The sequence below is a fragment of the Stylophora pistillata genome, chromosome 9 (assembly GCF_964205215.1).
Source record: "Stylophora pistillata chromosome 9, jaStyPist1.2, whole genome shotgun sequence".
In the NCBI taxonomy this organism is placed as follows: domain Eukaryota; kingdom Metazoa; phylum Cnidaria; class Anthozoa; order Scleractinia; family Pocilloporidae; genus Stylophora; species Stylophora pistillata.
The window spans coordinates 30,140,715-30,160,934 of NC_142527.1; the positions used below are offsets into that span (position 1 = coordinate 30,140,715).

The window sequence follows — 20,220 nt, forward strand, 5'->3', positions numbered from 1 at the left end:
TGCTTTTCTTACACGGAATAACTCAATTAGCGGTACCAAGGCAGAAGAAGAACGTGATGAAGACAAATACAGACTTAGTTTAACTATAAAGTGACACTGAATGACCACGCTGAATCTTAGATCTTAGAAGTACAGAATATAGTTGCCGCTGGATCGAGAAGAGACCGCGGTACACAACATGGCTGCTGTCGGTTGGTCTGTGTTGCGCTGCGCTACAAGTTTCTCTGGGTTCATTTTGAGGAGGAATGCCCGTCAGCTGTCACCTCTGATCTACAGACAGGTAAAACTCCAAATTTATTATGACACATTCCCTTACTCTTCCAACTGGAATAACCAATAATGTTATTTCACCTTGAAAATATCTGGGGATTTTATGACCTTCAGCTGGGAAGTACCCAAAATATTTATTGTCCCTATTTCCGTTTGATAGCTTTATGCTAGGTGATCTGTGGATGGTGGGAACACAAATTGGAATACAAAATTCGCACATATATATATGTATGTTATTAAGTTGAAAGAATTTGTATAAAACTCAGTGGTAAATTTGCTCAAATATGACTTACAGGTTGATCGTTTTGGTGTGATGATTTTAACAGATTTAGTAAACCATTTGTTTGAAATATCATTCAGTCCAGTTTGAGATAAGGGAAAAAAGACAAAAAAAAAAAAAAACAGAGCTAAAAGTTTAAGGGAAAAAGACGAGGGAAAAAATACCAAAAAAAGAAAACTAGAGCTGCTAGCTTAAGTTTAAATTCGTTCAAGCTTTGTAGAAATTTTTTTTTTCATAAGGAAAATAAGCTACTTTAAGACATATTTTATGCTTAAGTCCTACTTTCCATACTGTTTGATCTTCTTCTTTAGAACACTTTCCACCAAACTCATGTAGTTTCACTGCACGCAAAGTATGGTGGCCGTAACACTGTGACACTAATCCCCGGAGATGGGGTAGGTCCAGAGATGGTTACGGCAGTAAAAGATATATTCAGGTAGGTGGTCATGTTACCTGAAACAGAGACAATACAACCTGAAATTATCACAAAGTGCTGTATTTACAATATGCTAAATATATATTGCGTGTAAAATTAATAGGGATCAAGGGTTTGTTTAATCCTTCATACTTTAGCCTTCTATCATTAGTGGATAAAAATAATTTTTATCTGTGGTCAGTCATAAGTAAAATTGCTCCAGTAAACAATAGCAAACATCTCTACTGATTCAATGTGCTTTTATTTTGTTTATATTTTATTTTGTAGTTATTTTCATACAACTTTCATATTCCACTATTTCAGATATATTGGAGCACCAGTGGATTTTGAAGAGCTTAATCTGAGGTACAATATACACTTTGTACTAATAAGTCTTGCTAGTTTTAGTGAATTTTGCATAGAGTTTGATTTCAAAATGATGACATTTACACACACACACATCTCATCTAGCGGCCTGAATCTGAGTGATGAAGACACATTCAGTGACACCCTGGAAGATGTTGTTACTTCAGTGAAGAGAAATGGAGCTGCAATTAAAGGTACACAATTGCTGTGGAAACTTTTATACTCCTCACTTCTTCCTCACCTGTATATGGTATAAATTTTTAACCCTGAAATAGAGGATCTTATTGGCATGTTTGTTGCCTTCAACCACAGACTAGTTAAAATAAATATTGTTTTACAATCACAATTTTTAGGCCATTTAATATCTAATAACAGAAGTTCCCTTTACCTTACTGATCCATGTGGTCAGTTGGTGGATATGTTGTGGTTCAAATTTAATCTTTGGTTTGAATTTTTAAACCAGTTTAAATTTTTCAAACTGGTTAGTAATTTTTAACACTTAACTGGTTCTTATTTATTTGTACCTCTCCTTGTAAAATACGGTGTAAAATGAACTCACATTTTAGTCATTTTAGTGATTAGGGTTAAGCATTTATTTCAAATGGTTAGCTTTCGTGTAAGGTTAGGGGTAGCATTTGGCACCCAGTTTTGTTACTGGGGTTAAGTGCTTTGTTAGAATGGTTTGGGTTATGGTTAGGGTACAATTTCATGCAAGCCCTTAATCAAATGAGAAATATTTGGCTTTGGTGACAACATTAAATATTTATTTTTTGGCACTCCTGTAAAATAATATTTTACTTGCAGCACAACAAAATAGAATATTTACAATTCATCTACCATATTTAACTAACAAAGTCAAGGAAACACTGAGAGTATTATTGAGCATTTTCGGCCAATTTACATGTATGCACCAGTGAATGAAATTTCTTTTTCATAATCAAATTTTACATTTGTTGCTGTACATGGTAAAAGTCTGGAAGGGGCAATGAACCCTTTAATGCGACCAAAAGGTGTCACCACTTTCACATAATTATTTTCAATTTCAAGCACTTTTCCCAGAAGTAAATTTGGGTAGAAAGGAGATTTCTTGTCCACCCTATCTATTTTAATTGAAACCATTTTGTGAACTTTGTACACTCTCTTTCTTGGATTTACTTCAGACTGTTTTATCATTTTGGTATTGTAGCTTTCCTGTGCCTCTTGAATTTCTTTTCTTTTCTGCTTTCCTGGGCCTTCTTCAAGATCATGGTCTAAGTTCCCTTTTGGCCTTCATGTGAAACACTGCTTCATATGGTGTCATGTTGATAGCAAGATGATAAGAAATGTTCATGATGTAGGATGCTTGCATTGTGTACTTACACCATTTGGAAATTTGGAGACCACATGTGCTCATTATCAAGCTTCTCAAGTTTTCTTTGAAAGTACAATTTGACCGTTCCACTAGCCCTTGAGTTGTCAGAGTCCTGGCTGCTCCATGGAGAAGTTGGATCTGATTGGTGCTACAAAATGCTTTCATTTTATTCTTTTCAAATTCATTTCCATTATCTGTTAAAATTTTTTTGGGGTAGCCATAAGTTAAAGAATACTTTTGAACTTCATTCAGTACTTCATCAGCAAGTTTGTTATGGATGGGGTGAACATTTACAAACTTTTTGTGGTGATCAGTAATATTTATAGTCCACTTGTGCTTTGGTTCACATTCACATGGGCAATTTCTGAAATTCATAAGATCAACTTCTATCAAGGAAAGGAGTGTTTCAGCTTGAAGAGGACTTACCACGGGTTACACTGTGGTGGTTATGGGTTTTTGCTCTGCGTGAAAACAGCAAAGAGAAACAATAGTATTCACAACTTTCTGTGTTACTTCAGAATAATTCTCAGCAATCCATTTCTCAGTTTTTTGTCGTCCTCTGTGAGCAACTCTATTGTGGCATTTAGAAAGTATATCGAAGAGCATTCCTTTATGTGCAACTTCTTTCCCTTCTGAGGTTAATAACTTTTCATTTGCATATTTCCACTTTTTTCACTTGATGGTGTTGATTTCTGCCATTGAAAGCTCCGGTGTTTTGATCAAAGCTGCAATGTCAAGCTCTTGTTCTGTGACTACTTTGAGATAATTCTCCACTCGATGACAGAACTCTTCTTCAACAAACACATTTACTGATGATTTGTTTTAAGCCTTTAATTTTGGCTTCAAACATTTCTTTAGAAACACAATTGGCAATTTCGTCCAAGGCCTCCATGCTTCACTTGCTAGAAATGGGCATGTGCAGATGTTTAATATATGCAATATGAATAAATTGCGATTTTGATGGAGAGGAGCCTGAGACGAATGGGTAATAATAAGAGAAAGAAATAAGAGTGAAATTGCAATGATTGCTTGCGTGGTCAAGTGGATAAGAAAGACTACTGCAAATCCAAAAGGTTGGGAGTTCAAATCCTGGTGAGTACTAAGAGACATAAAGAAAGGGAAAAAAGGTATAGTTAGATATTATGGGGGGTTAGATGAAAGGTAATGAGAGGGGTTTGGAAAGAGTAGATTCAGGAAGGAAATGACATTATAAGGAGGGAGGGGTGGTTGTTGAACTTAGAAAAAAAAACCTGAATAACGACATTTTCTTAAAAGCACAAATTCTTTTTAAGAACCCCCCAAAAAGCCAAGCCCCTATTTTTCAACCACACCCCAAAAAAAGGAAGGCCCCTTTTTAGACAGTTGATAACAGAACTGGTTTAAAAATTTCAAACCAGTTTGAAAAACTTAAACTGGTTTAAAAAATTCAAACCAAAGGTAAAATTTGAACCACAACACATATACCCATATCTTCATGGAACCTGCATTAACTGAAGTTGGTTTGCTTAATTTCTGTTTTCAAAAAGAAGTTAAGAATTTAAATGTCCACAACTTCTTAGAAGAGATCAAACTCATAGGCCATGTTTGTCAGATAATTTTTCCCTTTCCAAAATACACATGATTACATGATGCACTGATTTAACTTTTTTTGGTTTTCAGGAAATATTTTTACACCATTAGATCAACCAACTTTTAAGTCACTCAATGTCGAGTTACGGTCAGTAGGAATTATAATAATCCATTTCTTAAATTTGGGCAGAAAAGGGATCTCTATTAAGAGACGATCTAGGAGGCAATGATGTAATGTTCAGCCATATTTCACTTTTTAACTCCTGTATTTCTTTAATATTTAGTCTTCAGTTGGATCTATTTGCAAATGTTGTGAGATGTAAATCCATCCCAGGTATCCCAGTACGGTAAGATCTGTTAATATTCTGTACTGGAGATCATCTATCTTGCGATTGGAATTTTTTAGTGGGTTTTTGTTTAAATAATATCTGTTTTTAATTATTGTATTTATTTAGTATATATATGTTTTAAACAATATATCCTTCTTTTTCTAAGGCACGATGATGTTGATCTAGTTATAATCAGAGAAAACACAGAGGGAGAGTACAGCCACATTGAACATGAGGTGGGTTTTTATTAATTGAGAGCAGTTATATTTTATAATTACATTGCAGGTATTTTGCAATTTCCTTCTCCTACAAGACCAACAGTTAGTTGTCAAAAGCAAGGCTAATAATATCCATAATTTTTTGGAGATAAAGAAGATAAGTCCTCTAAGAGGACTGTATTTACTGTGCCCAAGGTAAATGTGTGTTTTGAGCTTGATTACTTAAACAATTATCAGAACAGCTGCATTTTCATTTATTTTTTGGGTTCAGAAACACTAAAAAAACTGCATAGTGGAAATTAGTACTTCAGTCTTATACAATGGATGATTTTGAAAGACATAACAAACTTTTTCAGCATTTCAACCAATTAGAGATTAGGCATCTTCTGTATAATCACCTTCTGGGGTAATTGTACTAGATAAGGTTATATTGATAATCAACCTACAGTAGGTAAAGAATATTTATTGTGAAACTGAAATTTAATGGCCTTCTTCTTTTCACTTCATGCTATTTAGCCAATGATTATAAGTATGTTTCTCTTATTAAGTCCTGGTAGTAAAACATTTAATATTTGTAATGTTGTTGGTTGCCTTTAGAATGTAGATGGGGTTATTGAAAGTTTTAAAATTATGACAGAGGAGAAATGCACAAAAGTTGCAAAGTATGCTTTTGACTTTGCTGTTAAGCATGGGAGAAAGAAGGTGACAGCAGTTCACAAGGCAAATATCATGTAAGTTTGATAATCTGTAAGATAGAACTCTTTGTCATTTGAACAGTACATGTCAACAATGTTACTTTGATAAGCATGCATTTAGATGTGATGTTTAGTTCATCATTTACTTTTAATAATATTCTTTTATTATGTTTGGTGGTAGAATGGTAGGCTTCTCTGCAAGAGGTTCCATTAGGTGTCATCAACCAAACTTTTCTTTTTGAAGTGACCAATTAAGAGTTTTTCCTGTAGGAATAAGATAAAATAGCCCTTGTTGGCCTAGTATTAAATGAATAAAAATAATTATTGTATCATATTGAAACTTATTCAATAATCTCTGGGCTCACTTGATTATCTTGCATGGATGCTTCCCTTAATCAGGCATTTTTCTGAATAATAAATGCATTCATTTGAATGAAGATTCTGAAGAATTCATAATTTAGACCTCCATCTAAAGACTGTTTCATCTTACAAATGAGTAGATCCACTGGGCGGGCAGCTTGGCCAGTTTTCACTTGACTAAAGTTTCTTGATTATTTATTTTTAATTTGAAAGGAAACTTGGTGATGGTTTGTTCTTACGATGTTGTGGTGAGGTGTCCAAGAGCTACCCTGACATTGAGTTCAATTCTATGATCATTGATAACTGCTGTATGCAGCTTGTTTCAAACCCTGAGCAATTTGATGTGATGGTGATGCCCAACTTGTATGGTAATATTGTTAGTAACATTGGAGCCTCTCTTGTTGGTGGACCAGGTATTGTACCTGGGGAAAACATAGGAGGAGATTATGCAGTATTTGAATCAGTAAGGACATGTAAAATAACTTATTAATTAAAATGTTTCATTTGCTTTTCATTATATTTGCAAAAGTCACGGAGAAGCTAGAGATACATAATGGTTTAAACAACTGTGCAGTGCTCAGCATTGAAAGTTTGTAACATGTTTCAGGTTATTCTCAAGGTGGGCTGGCTTGTATGAAACTAAATATGTTGTTAGTATTTGAAAAAGAATTTGATAGGGCTTAACGTGAAGCATTTTCACAAACATTTACTAAAAGAATACTTCAAGCAATAGTTGGATTCCAAAAGTACTAATTAGAAGTAAACGGCTAACTAATCAAGTGGGTATTATGGTCCACAATTTTGTCCTCAGGATAGTATTGTTATTTGAATTCTATGCCTTGGGTGATATTGATGTGTAGAACAAAATGTGATTTTATTAACACATTGCTTATCAGAATGTTTTTTTCCTCTAAATAAAATTCCATTTACCTTGTATTGAAGGGATCACGGCATACAGGTCTGGATATCAAAGGAAAGAATCTTTCAAATCCTATGAGCCTGTTATTTGCTAGTACACTTATGTTGGAACATTTGGGGTAGGTCAAACATAGAGTTAGAAACCACAGGCTTTTCTTGACCAAACTTCTAATTAAAAGTTTTCTGCTTGGTTGGGTGGAATTTTTTTCTGTGTGGGAGGATAGGTACTGACAGTGGGTGGGTTAGTACACTGGACTCCGGCTGAAGAGGTCTGGTTCCAGCTCTGCCTGTGTCTACTTGCTGTGTTCTTGGGAAAGATATTCTGTCATCACAAGGCCTCTCTCCAGAAGCATAAATGAGTACCATTAAACCAGCAGGGAGAGCTGGGCACTAGTATGCCAATGGGCACTAGTATGCCATTGAGTACCATTAAACTGGCAGGGAGAGCTGGTGAAATGCTGGGCACTAGTACGCCATTGAGTACCATTAAACTGGCAGGGAGAGCTGGTGAAATGCTGGGCACTAGTACACCATTGAGAAGGAAGAGTTTAATAGGAATCCTTTCCATCTTTCAAGCAAGGGGAGGGAGGGTAAAGAACTTGGTAGTACAGGATATTAAAGTTGATTCAGTTGTCATTGTTATCTTATTTTCAGATGGAATGCGTATGGTGATATGATTCACAGTGCTATTTTAAGAGTAGTACAGAAAGGAGTGGTGAGAACAGTAATTTTTCTTCATTTCACATTCATGTCATTGCATTCTAATTTGAACAGCAAACTGAAGCCACCATGAATCACTCATTCCTCACTATCATTCACCAAAAGGAACTCTATTTAAATCAAATTTCATTTCTGAGCCAAGTTTAGAGTCAAATTGTTAGGTATGTAACATCAAGATGATTTTTTTGATGCCTAAATTTTTTTTAGGTCTAACTGTTAGAAAATCAAACTTACTCTGAATAAAATAGTGAAATCAACAGATTTTTTTCCCTTTTCTTGAACTGCAGAAAACTGCTGATATTGGAGGTGGACATCTTACTACAGATTTTCTTGAATGCTTGAAGGAAGAAATTGGTCAAATGAGCAGCATTGTTGGATTGGAATAACATATAATTTTTCTTTTTGAAATGTCATTTCTTTGCTGACTTTGTTTTTGTTTAATGAAATTTTCAAGCTTTCTTTGTTGTTGCATGTTTGAAAGAAGATATTGTAAATTTTACACAAGACATTTGTCAAGTTATAACTGCAGGCTTTGTACAGATTAGTAATTTAATTTTGGGGTATTGGTGGTAAGTCAGTTCTTATACCCATCAGACAGCCTCATCTTAAGTAGGCTCTGGCTTCAAGTTAAGATTTACATTTGTGATCTCTCTCATGATGTTGTATGGTCTAACATTAAATGGCCTTTAACACTCTCAACAATGATTTTAGTATTTAGACCTAAGAACATAAAGTAAAATTACAGCTTTAAAGATAAATAAAGTGACCAATGACTTAAGAAAGTGAAGTCATTCGTAATTTGGTTGTATCAATTAAGTTGAAATTGTAAATTGGCCACTTACAGAGTTAAAAAGATGACATTTCGTGTGTTTGCCCTTCATCAGAGTGAATCGCTCCGAGAAGGGCTAGCACTCGTAAAGTCAGCTTTTTAACTCTTTATGGTGGCCAATTTGCAATTTCAACGTAGTTGACCTAACCAAATCACCTTGTTACCCCTCCCTCCCCCCCACGCAGCACCACAGTTTCTTTAGAAACTTACCCACTTTATCAATTTGAAGTTATTTGCAGTTGAATGTTTGATTCACTGAAGTTTTTGCAATTCTTTCGATTTGCGATAATTTAGTGGCCTACCTTAACTTGATTAAATAATAGTTTTGCCACCTTGAGTCAGTTTGCTAGACATAACGTCTCGTAGTCACGTTCGACGCACTAAAAACTACTATAAAACGAATACAAGAATTGTAAAAACGTGTAAAATGGTATATAAAAAGTCACTTGTAAAAATGTAGCGGAATTCCAAATCGATTTCGATCAATTACGATCCTCATCAGTAGTACTCCGCCATGTTTAAAATACTCATAAATAATTGTTCATATAAGTGACTCTGAAATGTCCACACTTCTTCCAGGCTTCATGTAAGCGGTCATGATGTATCAATCACAGCTCGTGGGATTTGAAAAAAGTTCCATTCGTTCTTGGAGTTCATAAGCGAGTCTTCGTTCACATTATTTATCCTCACTCCTTCAGTTATTTGTCTCAGCATCGCGTCATTGTGATAAACCCCCGTCACATCCATTCGGAACTGCTTTACCTCTCTATTGTGTTTCTCTTTACAGTGTTTCCACAATGCAGATCGTTCTTCCTTATTGTTAAGTGATTTCGTATGCTCTTTCCCTCTGGTATACGCGCTCCTGGCTGTTTCCCCTACGTATACGCTGTTACACTGGATACACTTAATCTCATACGTCACACTTTCTCTATCACACGGTCCTTTTCCACCTGTGCTACACACTGGGCAGTCTTCTCGTCCACACTGTCGCGGTTTAAATGGGTCGGACTTTTGGAGTAGTCGTTTAATGGCGATTCCGGCTTTCTCCACCACTTTAATATTGAAACCTTGCTGCTTTATTTCTGTCTGGTATTCCTTCCGTAACCGTGAGTTGGGCGTAGCTGGTACAAAAATTACTGATTCATTCCCGCCGCGTTTGTACCAGTTGGATTTCCTTTCGCTCTTTTCCTTTTCTCGTTCCACCTTTCTCCACTCCTTGGGTCGATGTAACGGTCTTTCTCCTTTTCGCTCAGCTCTTTGTCTCGCTCTAAAAGCTTTGAGGGCCGAATCTACAACCTCATATCTGAATTTCTTGCTGTACCCCGAGTATTGCATTCTCAGGACCATCTCGTTAACATTCTCTACTACTCGTTCCCATGGTAACAATCTGCTACAGTTAAGTAAGACCCGAAGGACTTCTTGGGTCAGGACTGTTCTCTTTGTACTCCAGCTTACGGCAGACCTAGCATGTATGACTGTCTTAGAAGCCATGCTCTTGGAATAAAACTCATACATGATCACTGAGGCTGAGGCTTTCTCGTCCTGCCTGTCTGTCTCTTCCCCTTTTGTTTCCATCCACACCTTCAAGTCAAGGATAGGTAACTTTCCGTCCTGGTGTTTAGAGGGGTAATCTATTTCGAGTTGTATTGACGGGTGTATGTCGTTTCCTATCTGTTTTATCAATGTCATAGTCCTCTCATCGTCACTGATTCCTTGATCCTCAGCTACGGATTTCTCATCCATGTGAGTTTTTCCATCCTTGTACCTCATCCCATTTTTAGTGCGTCGAACGTGACTACGAGACGTTATGTCTAGCAAACTGACTCAATTATCGAACACGTTCCTGGCCTCGGCCCACAAAATTTCATCACAATGTACCAAACCTGAAAAGGTTTTAGAGGCTATGAAACGCACCGTGAAGCAAACTATAAAGCTGGTCCACGTAAGATATGTTGTTGATCTCCTACAAGAACTGACAAGGAGAAAGATTGGAACAAACTCCGTGGAAAATGGATGTAAAGATTTGTGTAAAGATTTACCACCGAGAAGGAAAAATGCCTTGGTACATAAAATGATGAAATGGAAGCTGAGCGATTCCAGGAGATGTTTACAGAGAGAACAGTACAATAATACGAAAGAGTGGAGGAAGTGTAAAGCGGTTTTAACTAACAACGGTGTTGTGCAGCAATTTGAAGAAATATGGAACGTAGAGCGAAGAAGAGTGGTGGAGAGTTTGAAAGTGAAAAGGAAAAGGAAAATTGCTTTTTTGAGGGAAAAATATGGACAGAGTAGAGAAATACCTGATCAAATTGAAGGGATTACAATAGCGGATAGTGACCTGCCGGTTACATTTAACTCTGAACCTAGGTGTTATGGAGGGTGTTCTACTGATGGGAAGGAAAAGAAAATATTGAGTTTGCCACCAAAATTTGCTGTATACGACAAGGTGAACACTGTTGAGTGTGAGGCGGAGATTGAGAAAGGGCTAGCGAAGCTGAGATGGACAAAGAGGAAGCAATTCGAGGGTGACAAGAACCAACAAGACGAGAACAAAGAGCCTGAAGGAGAAACAAAGGGAAGTGTGTACGATGTTAAGAGTTACACATTTGATTTCAGCAATATGAGGGCAACAGATCTCCCCTTCAACAAGAGAGTGCATCTACCTGAACCTCTTGACGAAAGGTCGGAAATTGCTATGCAAAACCTGAAAGTAAAATTAAATCAAATAACAGAAAAATACGTGAAAGATGAAAAGGTTTGCAAATGGAGCAACCTAGAGAAGAACGAAAAGGAAGGCTTGGTTTCAATGAAAAAGAAAGTTCAGAGTCAGGAGAGTGTGGTGTTTCAAACAGACAAGTCAGGTCGCCTCTCCGTAGACAGCATGGGGAACTACAGACTAGCTTCTCAACCGCACGTTGTCGATAGCGTCTTAATTACCAAAGATGAACATGACCGGTTACAACAGCTCATAAATGCACATTCGACGTCTTGGGTGCGCATTTTAAATGCAGGGAGCGAGACCAATAACGAGACTAGAGTAAAGAACAATATGTTAAATAGTGATAGCCAAGTAGCACCGCTATATACCCTACGTAAGGACCATAAAGAGTACAGTGATGAGTACAAGGGCCCCCCCGTTAGACCGGTATGCGGGGCAATGGTAGGTTACAACTGCAAGCTCTCTCACCTGGTGAGCGTTGTACTTACAGAGGTATGGAAATCGAGAGAGAATAGCGCCATATGCACGAGCACGGAAGACATGATCGCGGAAATGAACAGAGTTAATCAGGACCAGGATAACGACAACTTAATAATTGGCTCCACCGACGTGATTGCTTTATATCCTAGTCTTGATATTGAGTTCACAATCGATAAGGTGTGTGAGGTTTTCTACGAGAGTAACATCAGTATCCGAAGTATCAACAGTCAGGAGTTGGGTCTGTACCTGGCATTAACGACATCACCGGAAGTGCTAGCTAGGATGGAGATTACAAATGTATGTCCAACGAGAAAGACGAATAGAGGGAGACCACCCACGATCACTGCAAGTGGGAGTGAGGAGCAGAAAGAGAAAAGATTTAAATCGTGGAACCCACCAGTCACACAGCCAGATGAACGTGCGAAACGTATTATGTTGAAAGAGGCATTAAGAGTCGTATTGACAGTGATTATGAAAAATCATGTTTTCACATTTGATAACGAGATCAAAAAGCAAATAAGAGGTGGTCCAATTGGCCTTAAATTAACCGGGGTACTGGCCCAGATTTTCATGATTTGGTGGGATGAAAAATTTGCAACAAGGCTGAATGAATTGGCCATCGTTATGAAAATGAACAAACGGTACGTGGATGACATCAACATGGCTGTGCAAGCAACACCAGTTGGGATGAGGTACAAGGATGGAAAAACTCACATGGATGAGAAATCCGTAGCTGAGGATCAAGGAATCAGTGACGATGAGAGGACTATGACATTGATAAAACAGATAGGAAACGACATACACCCGTCAATACAACTCGAAATAGATTACCCCTCTAAACACCAGGACGGAAAGTTACCTATCCTTGACTTGAAGGTGTGGATGGAAACAAAAGGGGAAGAGACAGACAGGCAGGACGAGAAAGCCTCAGCCTCAGTGATCATGTATGAGTTTTATTCCAAGAGCATGGCTTCTAAGACAGTCATACATGCTAGGTCTGCCGTAAGCTGGAGTACAAAGAGAACAGTCCTGACCCAAGAAGTCCTTCGGGTCTTACTTAACTGTAGCAGATTGTTACCATGGGAACGAGTAGTAGAGAATGTTAACGAGATGGTCCTGAGAATGCAATACTCGGGGTACAGCAAGAAATTCAGATATGAGGTTGTAGATTCGGCCCTCAAAGCTTTTAGAGCGAGACAAAGAGCTGAGCGAAAAGGAGAAAGACCGTTACATCGACCCAAGGAGTGGAGAAAGGTGGAACGAGAAAAGGAAAAGAGCGAAAGGAAATCCAACTGGTACAAACGCGGCGGGAATGAATCAGTAATTTTTGTACCAGCTACGCCCAACTCACGGTTACGGAAGGAATACCAGACAGAAATAAAGCAGCAAGGTTTCAATATTAAAGTGGTGGAGAAAGCCGGAATCGCCATTAAACGACTACTCCAAAAGTCCGACCCATTTAAACCGCGACAGTGTGGACGAGAAGACTGCCCAGTGTGTAGCACAGGTGGAAAAGGACCGTGTGATAGAGAAAGTGTGACGTATGAGATTAAGTGTATCCAGTGTAACAGCGTATACGTAGGGGAAACAGCCAGGAGCGCGTATACCAGAGGGAAAGAGCATACGAAATCACTTAACAATAAGGAAGAACGATCTGCATTGTGGAAACACTGTAAAGAGAAACACAATAGAGAGGTAAAGCAGTTCCGAATGGATGTGACGGGGGTTTATCACAATGACGCGATGCTGAGACAAATAACTGAAGGAGTGAGGATAAATAATGTGAACGAAGACTCGCTTATGAACTCCAAGAACGAATGGAACTTTTTTCAAATCCCACGAGCTGTGATTGATACATCATGACCGCTTACATGAAGCCTGGAAGAAGTGTGGACATTTCAGAGTCACTTATATGAACAATTATTTATGAGTATTTTAAACATGGCGGAGTACTACTGATGAGGATCGTAATTGATCGAAATCGATTTGGAATTCCGCTACATTTTTACAAGTGACTTTTTATATACCATTTTACACGTTTTTACAATTCTTGTATTCGTTTTATAGTAGTTTTTAGTGCGTCGAACGTGACTACGAGACGTTATGTCTAGCAAACTGACTCAATTATCGAACACGTTCCTGGCCTCGGCCCCCAAAATTTCATCACAAAGTTTTGCCACCAAACACTGAAAAGTGCGGCTAACTGAATTATGTGAGTAGTGATGGGGAGGAGAAAAAAATCAGAAGTATGGGTTATTGAAGCTCACCCATAGGGGCTTTTCAGCCACAATGTAGAAAATAGTCATAAATTAATTTCTTACAATAGTATCCACATGGACATAAAACTAGAATATAAAAATGAAAGCTAAAAATTTATATACAATTGGATGGATGAAATCTTAAAAATTCCCTTAATAGTATCATTAAATTATTTTTAAAATTATTCAACGAGGTAGCGTCTCTAATGGATCTTGGAAGCTCGTTCCATGCTTGGCTCCACGAAAGCTGAAGGATGGTTACCCTGTGCCAAAATAACCCTTATGGTTTGGGGAGTATATCATCCATCGTGGAGAAGTTCTTGTCCGACAGAAGAATGAAGTGTCACGTTGAAATAGTTCCCGTTAGAATCGTGAGCTATCAGTAAAAATTGTTGCATACGCATAAAGCCGTTTAATAAGTAAACAGATAAGAAATCTCTTGACTCAATCTGATGTTATCCGCAAGATTCGACACAACGTGATTGGTTTTTAACGGGGTGGTTGCCAGTACAGTTAGAAGTGCGCCCTCCCAGAGATCAAACACACATCTGGAAACACTTTATACCACTTCCTGTTAAACACTTTCCTGCAATCTACGATCCTGTATATTAAAGAATAAATGTTTCGGGAAAATTCAAACAGACTTAAAAGAAATGATTAACCGTCAAAATTGCGTGTCAACGTGAGGCACAGAAGAACATCAAGAACGAAAGTTAATTCTTAACCTTAAACACTTCACTAGCTGTGTCATTACCCAGAAATCAGTCAAAATTAGTATATAAAATTTGTTAACACTTGCTCTTCGGCAAATCTACCGGTAATGACCTCTGAGTCAGTGTCAAATTTTATTTTTATCAAAATTTTAAACTTACCTTATCTGATGCGAAGATCTTCAGCTAAGTATCCGTGAGAATAATTCACTCCTAAAGAATTCTGACGCCATAAAAATGCCGCGGTATTTTCCAACTGAAATAAAATGGAGCAAAATATTTCGTTTCTTTCGTTTGTGGTAAAATATTTTGTCCATGTCATTATCATTGTTAACGTTGAGAACATTTACCGTGTTGGGCCAACCATGGTCAGAGCTCTCGCCCTTAGAGATGGATATTTATTTAAAGAGTCTCCCCCTTCACGTTTAATTGACTTAACGACTCCTATGATAAATTTAATATTTTCTTAAAAGATTTGTGAGGATTAACAGGTAAATGGCTCTTCATTTGTCGGGGGATTACATTTGGACTTTGTCTGAAAAATTCGTGACATTAAAATTGTCCGCAAAGCATCCTCACTGTGTCGACAACACTTTAAATATTTTGAGAATCGACTTTTAACCGGAAAAGAATTGTTTTTCAGTCAACATGGATGGATGGGGTGGGGGGGTGGGGTGAGGTAAAGAAAGGGCTATGAACCGGCAAAAGGAGGAGCAAAAGGGCCTGAATTAACAGGATCTCTCGGAAGAAGTATTTACTAACAAAGGCTTCATTATACTTGTCTCTGAGGCTTAACCAAGTTACTATGCCTGTGAAAACTCACAGGATATTGCCTATGAATACATGAATGAGTGATTTTCTTGCCCTTATAATCACTTGAACTACCATGCTGAAAGAGTTCTTCATCTGAAGTCTCCCCTTGGCGCAGTGAATTTTTTTGAATACTTCTCTCACTGCAAATCGCCTATCATTTGACAGACGATAATGTATTCACTTGCCGGCAATCGGCATTTAGAAATTGTTGATTAAATCCATGTGTTAACAAACTAGCTCATGCCTGACTCGAGTTCTGTGTAGTTGGAAGGTCAAAGGAAACTTTGTTTGGTGTATCATAGTACTATATCTACATATTTCCTTATTCCAGAAAGTTAAAGCCACTGTCACCATCAGAAATCTCCCGAAGCCACTTTTTCCCAATTGATTATTTCAGGACTGAAGATAAGTTGTCGCATGCAACTCACAAGCTCATGGCGCTCACAATATGAATGGAAACTTCCTTAGTTTCACAAACATATCCGTCAAATTCTTGTAAAATGTAATTTTCACCGACAACATTAATTTTTGTACAAATGCCTTTTAGCAGTGAACTTTCGTTAATTTTTTAAGGTTTAATCCGACTAATTTATTAAAATAACAACGCAGGCAGTAGCTCTGAGAAGGAAAGGATCCAGGTGACATCTCATCTAACCGCTGCATGACATTTCAACCTACAACACGTCTTTCATGGGATTCAAATCGAGCACGCGATGAATGGTGGGTTATAAATAAGACCTAACACCGAGCACAGCTTGTTGTAGTCAGTTCACCAGGAGATACCGTAAGTACCTTGCTCGAAATTGCTTTGATTTGCTAAAGAATAGCAAAGTCGTCTTTTTGATGCGATGTCGTGAAAAAGTTTGAGATGGTTTTCGAGCTGAGTTTCTGTTTTTTCACATGAAATTTTTCTGAGATATGGTACCATCCCAATAAGACGGCTTTCTAGCCTAGCCCTTGCGTTCATGTTTACCAAGAAATCCTTTTAATTAATTTATTTTGCTTCGAAAATAGTCAGCCATTCCTCAGAGTCTTTTCTTAAATTCCACTCATGAAATAGCTTCACGTTCAAAGCTGCCAAATTAATAAACAGTCTCTCACGTTCCATCAGGGATCAAAGTATTGTTCAGTGACGTAAGATTCTCAGGGTTTGAAGTTATTGTCAACACTGACAGTGTTTGTTCAAAGTGCACAAGAGCGGTTTTTGATGCAAAATGCATTTTATCAGCTTTCTTGTTTTCTTAGAGTGGGTATGAGAATAAGAGATAAGATAAAATGGATCAAATAGAACATTAGGAAAAGATTAGAAGGCAAAGTATTGCCGTTGAAAATGTCTGTATTTTTATGGACGTCGCAGTGTAACTGAACGTTCCGACTGTATGTTCATAATGTTGGTGGCCGGCCTCAGTGTTCGATGGTCACCAGACTCATCTCATTATCCCCTGATAAGCGAGGGAGACTCAGAAACCTCAACAAGCTTAAAATAACTGCGTTGCAGTTAAGTTCAAACAAGCAGAAAATAACATCTTCTTGCAGTCGTCTTTCATGAGCTTGAGGGGTCAGGCTATATATAGATAAATAACTGAATTTTATTAAAGCATATTAGCCACCTCCACGATTGAGCAAACATTCTGTTACGTGCAACGACTTGTATTATGGCCGCAAGCTTCAGTTTTTGCCGAAAATACCTTTCTTCAAGTTGTCTGGATAAAAGCAGGTACTGGTGCTTTTAAGAGTATTGTGTTCCATCCATAAACTGCTTTGAAATAAGGATTAAATATCGCACGGTTTTATATGACTGAACATCAGGACAGATCTCTTTATTAATACACTAACGGACATCACATTGAAACTGAAATACTTTTTTTGTTGTTGTTTTTGTTGTTTTTTGTTGTTATTTGATGCACAACACGACGGCTACAATATGATTCTGTTTTCACGCGTGATAGACTCGAAAACAGCTAAAAAGCTTATGAACTCAAAACATTATCCCGCTTATAGAATATCACAATTATTTGGAAAACAGCTTAGAAGTTAAAATCAAGATGAACATCGCCAACCATTTTCCTGAAAAGAAGGAAATCTGGGTTTTAAAAGCTGTTATCATAGCGGATTCCTTACATAACTAGCCTGGTCAGAAACGTGCAGAGAACCTTTTTTTTTTATTACTGAGACAAAGATTCAGAAAACGTTAATATCAGTGATTAGCAAAAGCCATCTAAAGCATAACATTTTCAGGCGACAAACTCAAAGATTTAAATAATGGGTCTAAATCGCTCCGTTATTTTGACAGAGGAAAAATGTTTATCACACTCATAAAACTGTTTAACCTAGCATTGTGAAAGTTTAATCGGGGTTAATTTCTTGTAAAATGTAGTAACTTATGGACTGTGCGTTACGTATCAAGCTCTTTTTGACAGCAGATATTTCAGTTTTAGCAATAAACTTCACTGCTCAGTTCTTCAGCCATCACGTGTTAGCTCGTGAATGTTGTTACATAGGATTGCTGTGAAGTTAGTTTGTAAGGGTGATCAAATGAACATGCAACACATTTTTGCAGTAGATAAAGTCGGAATTAAAAGAGAAAGTCCAGCTTAAAGAGAATAAGTTTAAAAATGACAATAACAACAACAACAAAACAAGCCTGTTAAAATACAAGTAAGATTAACCTACGTTATCAAGTCTTACTATTTGAGTCTCTTTTCCTAGGGTGGCTTCCTGTAGAAAATTGCATAAAATCGTTGCGGAAAAATAGTGCATCAGTGGTGCATTTTACATCGCTTATCCCACGAACAGCAGGAAATGATTGATGACTCATAATCTGGCCACGGACAAATCTAAACTTTACTTTGCCCACCCAGGATTCTTATACGTTATGACAGCAAAAACTACGGTGCCATCTGAAGGATAGTTAAGGTTTTTCTTTTTTTCCAGCATAGGAGCTGAATAACAAGCGACTGGAAAACACAAATATGGGGGGTTTGTCTCGGTTGTTTTACAATCTATATAATCCAGTTCTCAGTGCTCGGAAAAACTGATAACTGATTACTTAAAAAAAAGTGTAATAGGTGTCCAACGTTGAAGGCCAAAACAATAGTTTAGAAAAACAGTATCAGTAAAAGGTTAGCAGTCTTAGCAACGTTTTCCAAACTTTTACACGTGATTTTAAACCAGCGTAACTCGCCCCTTCAAACTATAGAATGATTCTATCAAACCCTCTCATATTGTTTATCTCGGGTGGGAAGGATGCAACACACTTCACCCCAGTGCGGATGGACCATATTTTCAAAGGTCCTTTTGACACCAAATAGTCAAACATTTGGTGTTTCTTGGATGTCTTACCCAAAATTACATTTCCTTTTAATTAGGACAGTGACTATTACGTGAGGAAACAGTTAACTCATAAGTGTAAATCTGGATAAGTTAGTGATTAGGGAAGTTATTCATTCCTTCACGGACTAAAGAAACATTCTCACGCCTCAAACTTGTTTTTCTTGGGGCTGAACATGTTTTTCCTGTCGGTAACTGTAACTTAACTCCTATATCTTATCGTAGCTTGAGCAGTAACTCAGCTGAAGGCCGCTGTATGTCTTTTGCAAAATATGACTGTGCTTATCAACAGAAGAAAAGACAAATGCATAACGTGCTGAATGTGTTGGCGAATGGCCGATATACCACGGCGAGCTAAACGAGCACGCATGCCGTGAAATGCAGATGAAATAATTGCTTTCTTTTTCATCAGGGTCATAAATCAGTAACCTTCTGAATAGCCTGTATTTAAACTCTATTTCGGAGGGAGCCATAATGGCGCCTTCAACATTTCAGCACCGTTTGCGTGCAGAATAGGAAAATGATTAGCCATATAAAACAAATGTAATAAGGTTATTGATTGCCTGAGGTCGTGCCACAGCTGTCAATCCTGTTTGTGAAGTTCTCTGAGAAATCAAAGGCTTACCGACTTCCTGTGAGCGATGCTGTCAGTATTGACAGACGGTATATCCTCCAAATTAGTCAATAGTTGGATTTCCGCTACCGAGTGGTCTAAACTCAAATTTATTAATATTCTGAGGAAAATTAATTCGAAGTCAGTTGAGTTAGCGACTCAGGACATTTGAAGAGCGCATATCGTATGTTCCGTACGCCACTTGTCCCCTGGCCTTGCGTGTTAAACTGCCGATAGCAGTCAGCGATAACCTTAGCTCTTGAATCTTCGATTTCCATCTGATTACTTTACCTACTGACAGACCACAGACACTGCTCAGGCAAGTCTATTTTTGATATTGATCGTTTACAAGCCTTAATAGAGACTGTAAGTGTTTTATTTATTCTGATGGTATTGTATTAGTGCAAGCGTTGTTCTCTGTTTGGGCGCCACATCAGATCGCCTGCCCCGGTAATCTATGTTTTGCTTTCTTGCTGTCCCGGGTTAAACTCATGACATTTGTTTTTACTAACGAAGAGCTGTAGTTTTGGTAAACACGTAATCTAAACCTGTTGTTCATGATCAAGGCTTCTTTACCTTTAAACCCCGTTTGAGGTCTCCTTTCTTCTCTCGATTGACTGCTTTGCTTGTGCAAAGTGTGGGTGGCTGTCACAGTAACGTTTGTTGAAGCTTGCAATGGATAACCTGGAAGAAATTTTCTCTGTTTGTCTTCAATTGATAATTTGAATCACAGCAGGGTGACGGAAATTTGAACCCCATTAGGTTAGCGTATATTATTCCTCAGTGAAATCCATTCCGTCTCACTTTGTGACTTTTTCATCGCAGGTTTAAGCCGCGTTAAATTCTCTTGACTGCACGTTGATCTGAGTCTCCGCTGCGGCCCGAAAACCTTCACACGAACTGAACGAGAAAAAAGAACGTGGTCAGAGTGGTATTTTCCAGAAATAAGAAAGGAAGTATACTAAGAGTGTTACACC

General features: G+C 37.8%; 1 protein-coding gene and 1 long non-coding RNA gene across 5 annotated transcripts; one reads left to right on the top strand and one right to left on the bottom strand.

Moving 5' to 3' along the window:
* Positions 1–146: 146 nt before the first annotated feature.
* Positions 147–7,949, top strand: LOC111332833 (isocitrate dehydrogenase [NAD] subunit gamma, mitochondrial). 2 transcript variants are annotated; one of them, XM_022938293.2, is made up of 12 exons: positions 147–280; positions 862–986; positions 1,290–1,331; positions 1,437–1,525; positions 4,342–4,399; positions 4,536–4,598; positions 4,747–4,816; positions 5,396–5,529; positions 6,067–6,316; positions 6,796–6,890; positions 7,426–7,486; positions 7,779–7,949. In XM_022938293.2, the coding sequence occupies exons 1-12, from the start codon at positions 179–181 to the stop codon at positions 7,875–7,877; spliced, it is 1,188 nt and encodes a 395-aa protein (XP_022794028.1). In that variant the 5' UTR covers positions 147–178; the 3' UTR covers positions 7,878–7,949. The 2 variants fall into 2 exon arrangements, with proteins under 2 accessions (XP_022794028.1, XP_088589971.1); XM_088733845.1 differs by lacking the exon at positions 147–280 and adding an exon at positions 440–496.
* A 276-nt stretch (positions 7,950–8,225) lies between these two features.
* Positions 8,226–20,070, bottom strand: LOC111332834 (uncharacterized). Of its 3 annotated transcripts, none has more exons than XR_015991875.1 (4): positions 19,820–20,070; positions 14,650–14,743; positions 13,700–14,378; positions 8,226–8,652 (listed from the first exon to the last, which is right to left on the bottom strand). It is a non-coding gene; the product is annotated as an uncharacterized LOC111332834 (long non-coding RNA). The 3 variants fall into 3 exon arrangements; XR_015991876.1 differs by lacking the exon at positions 19,820–20,070 and adding an exon at positions 14,838–14,915; XR_015991874.1 differs by lacking the exon at positions 19,820–20,070 and having other exon boundaries at positions 14,650–14,924.
* Between the last annotated feature and the right edge of the window lie 150 nt (positions 20,071–20,220).

Excerpts from the sequence above, each read along its gene's own strand:
- LOC111332833 (XM_022938293.2), top strand. The coding sequence starts at position 179 with ATGGCTGCTGTCGGTTGGTCTGTGTTGCGCTGCGCTACAAGTTTCTCT. Across the intron at positions 5,530-6,066 it reads GTTCACAAGGCAAATATCAT|GAAACTTGGTGATGGTTTGT; the intron begins GTAAGTTTGATA and ends TTAATTTGAAAG. Across the intron at positions 6,891-7,425 it reads CTTATGTTGGAACATTTGGG|ATGGAATGCGTATGGTGATA; the intron begins GTAGGTCAAACA and ends TCTTATTTTCAG.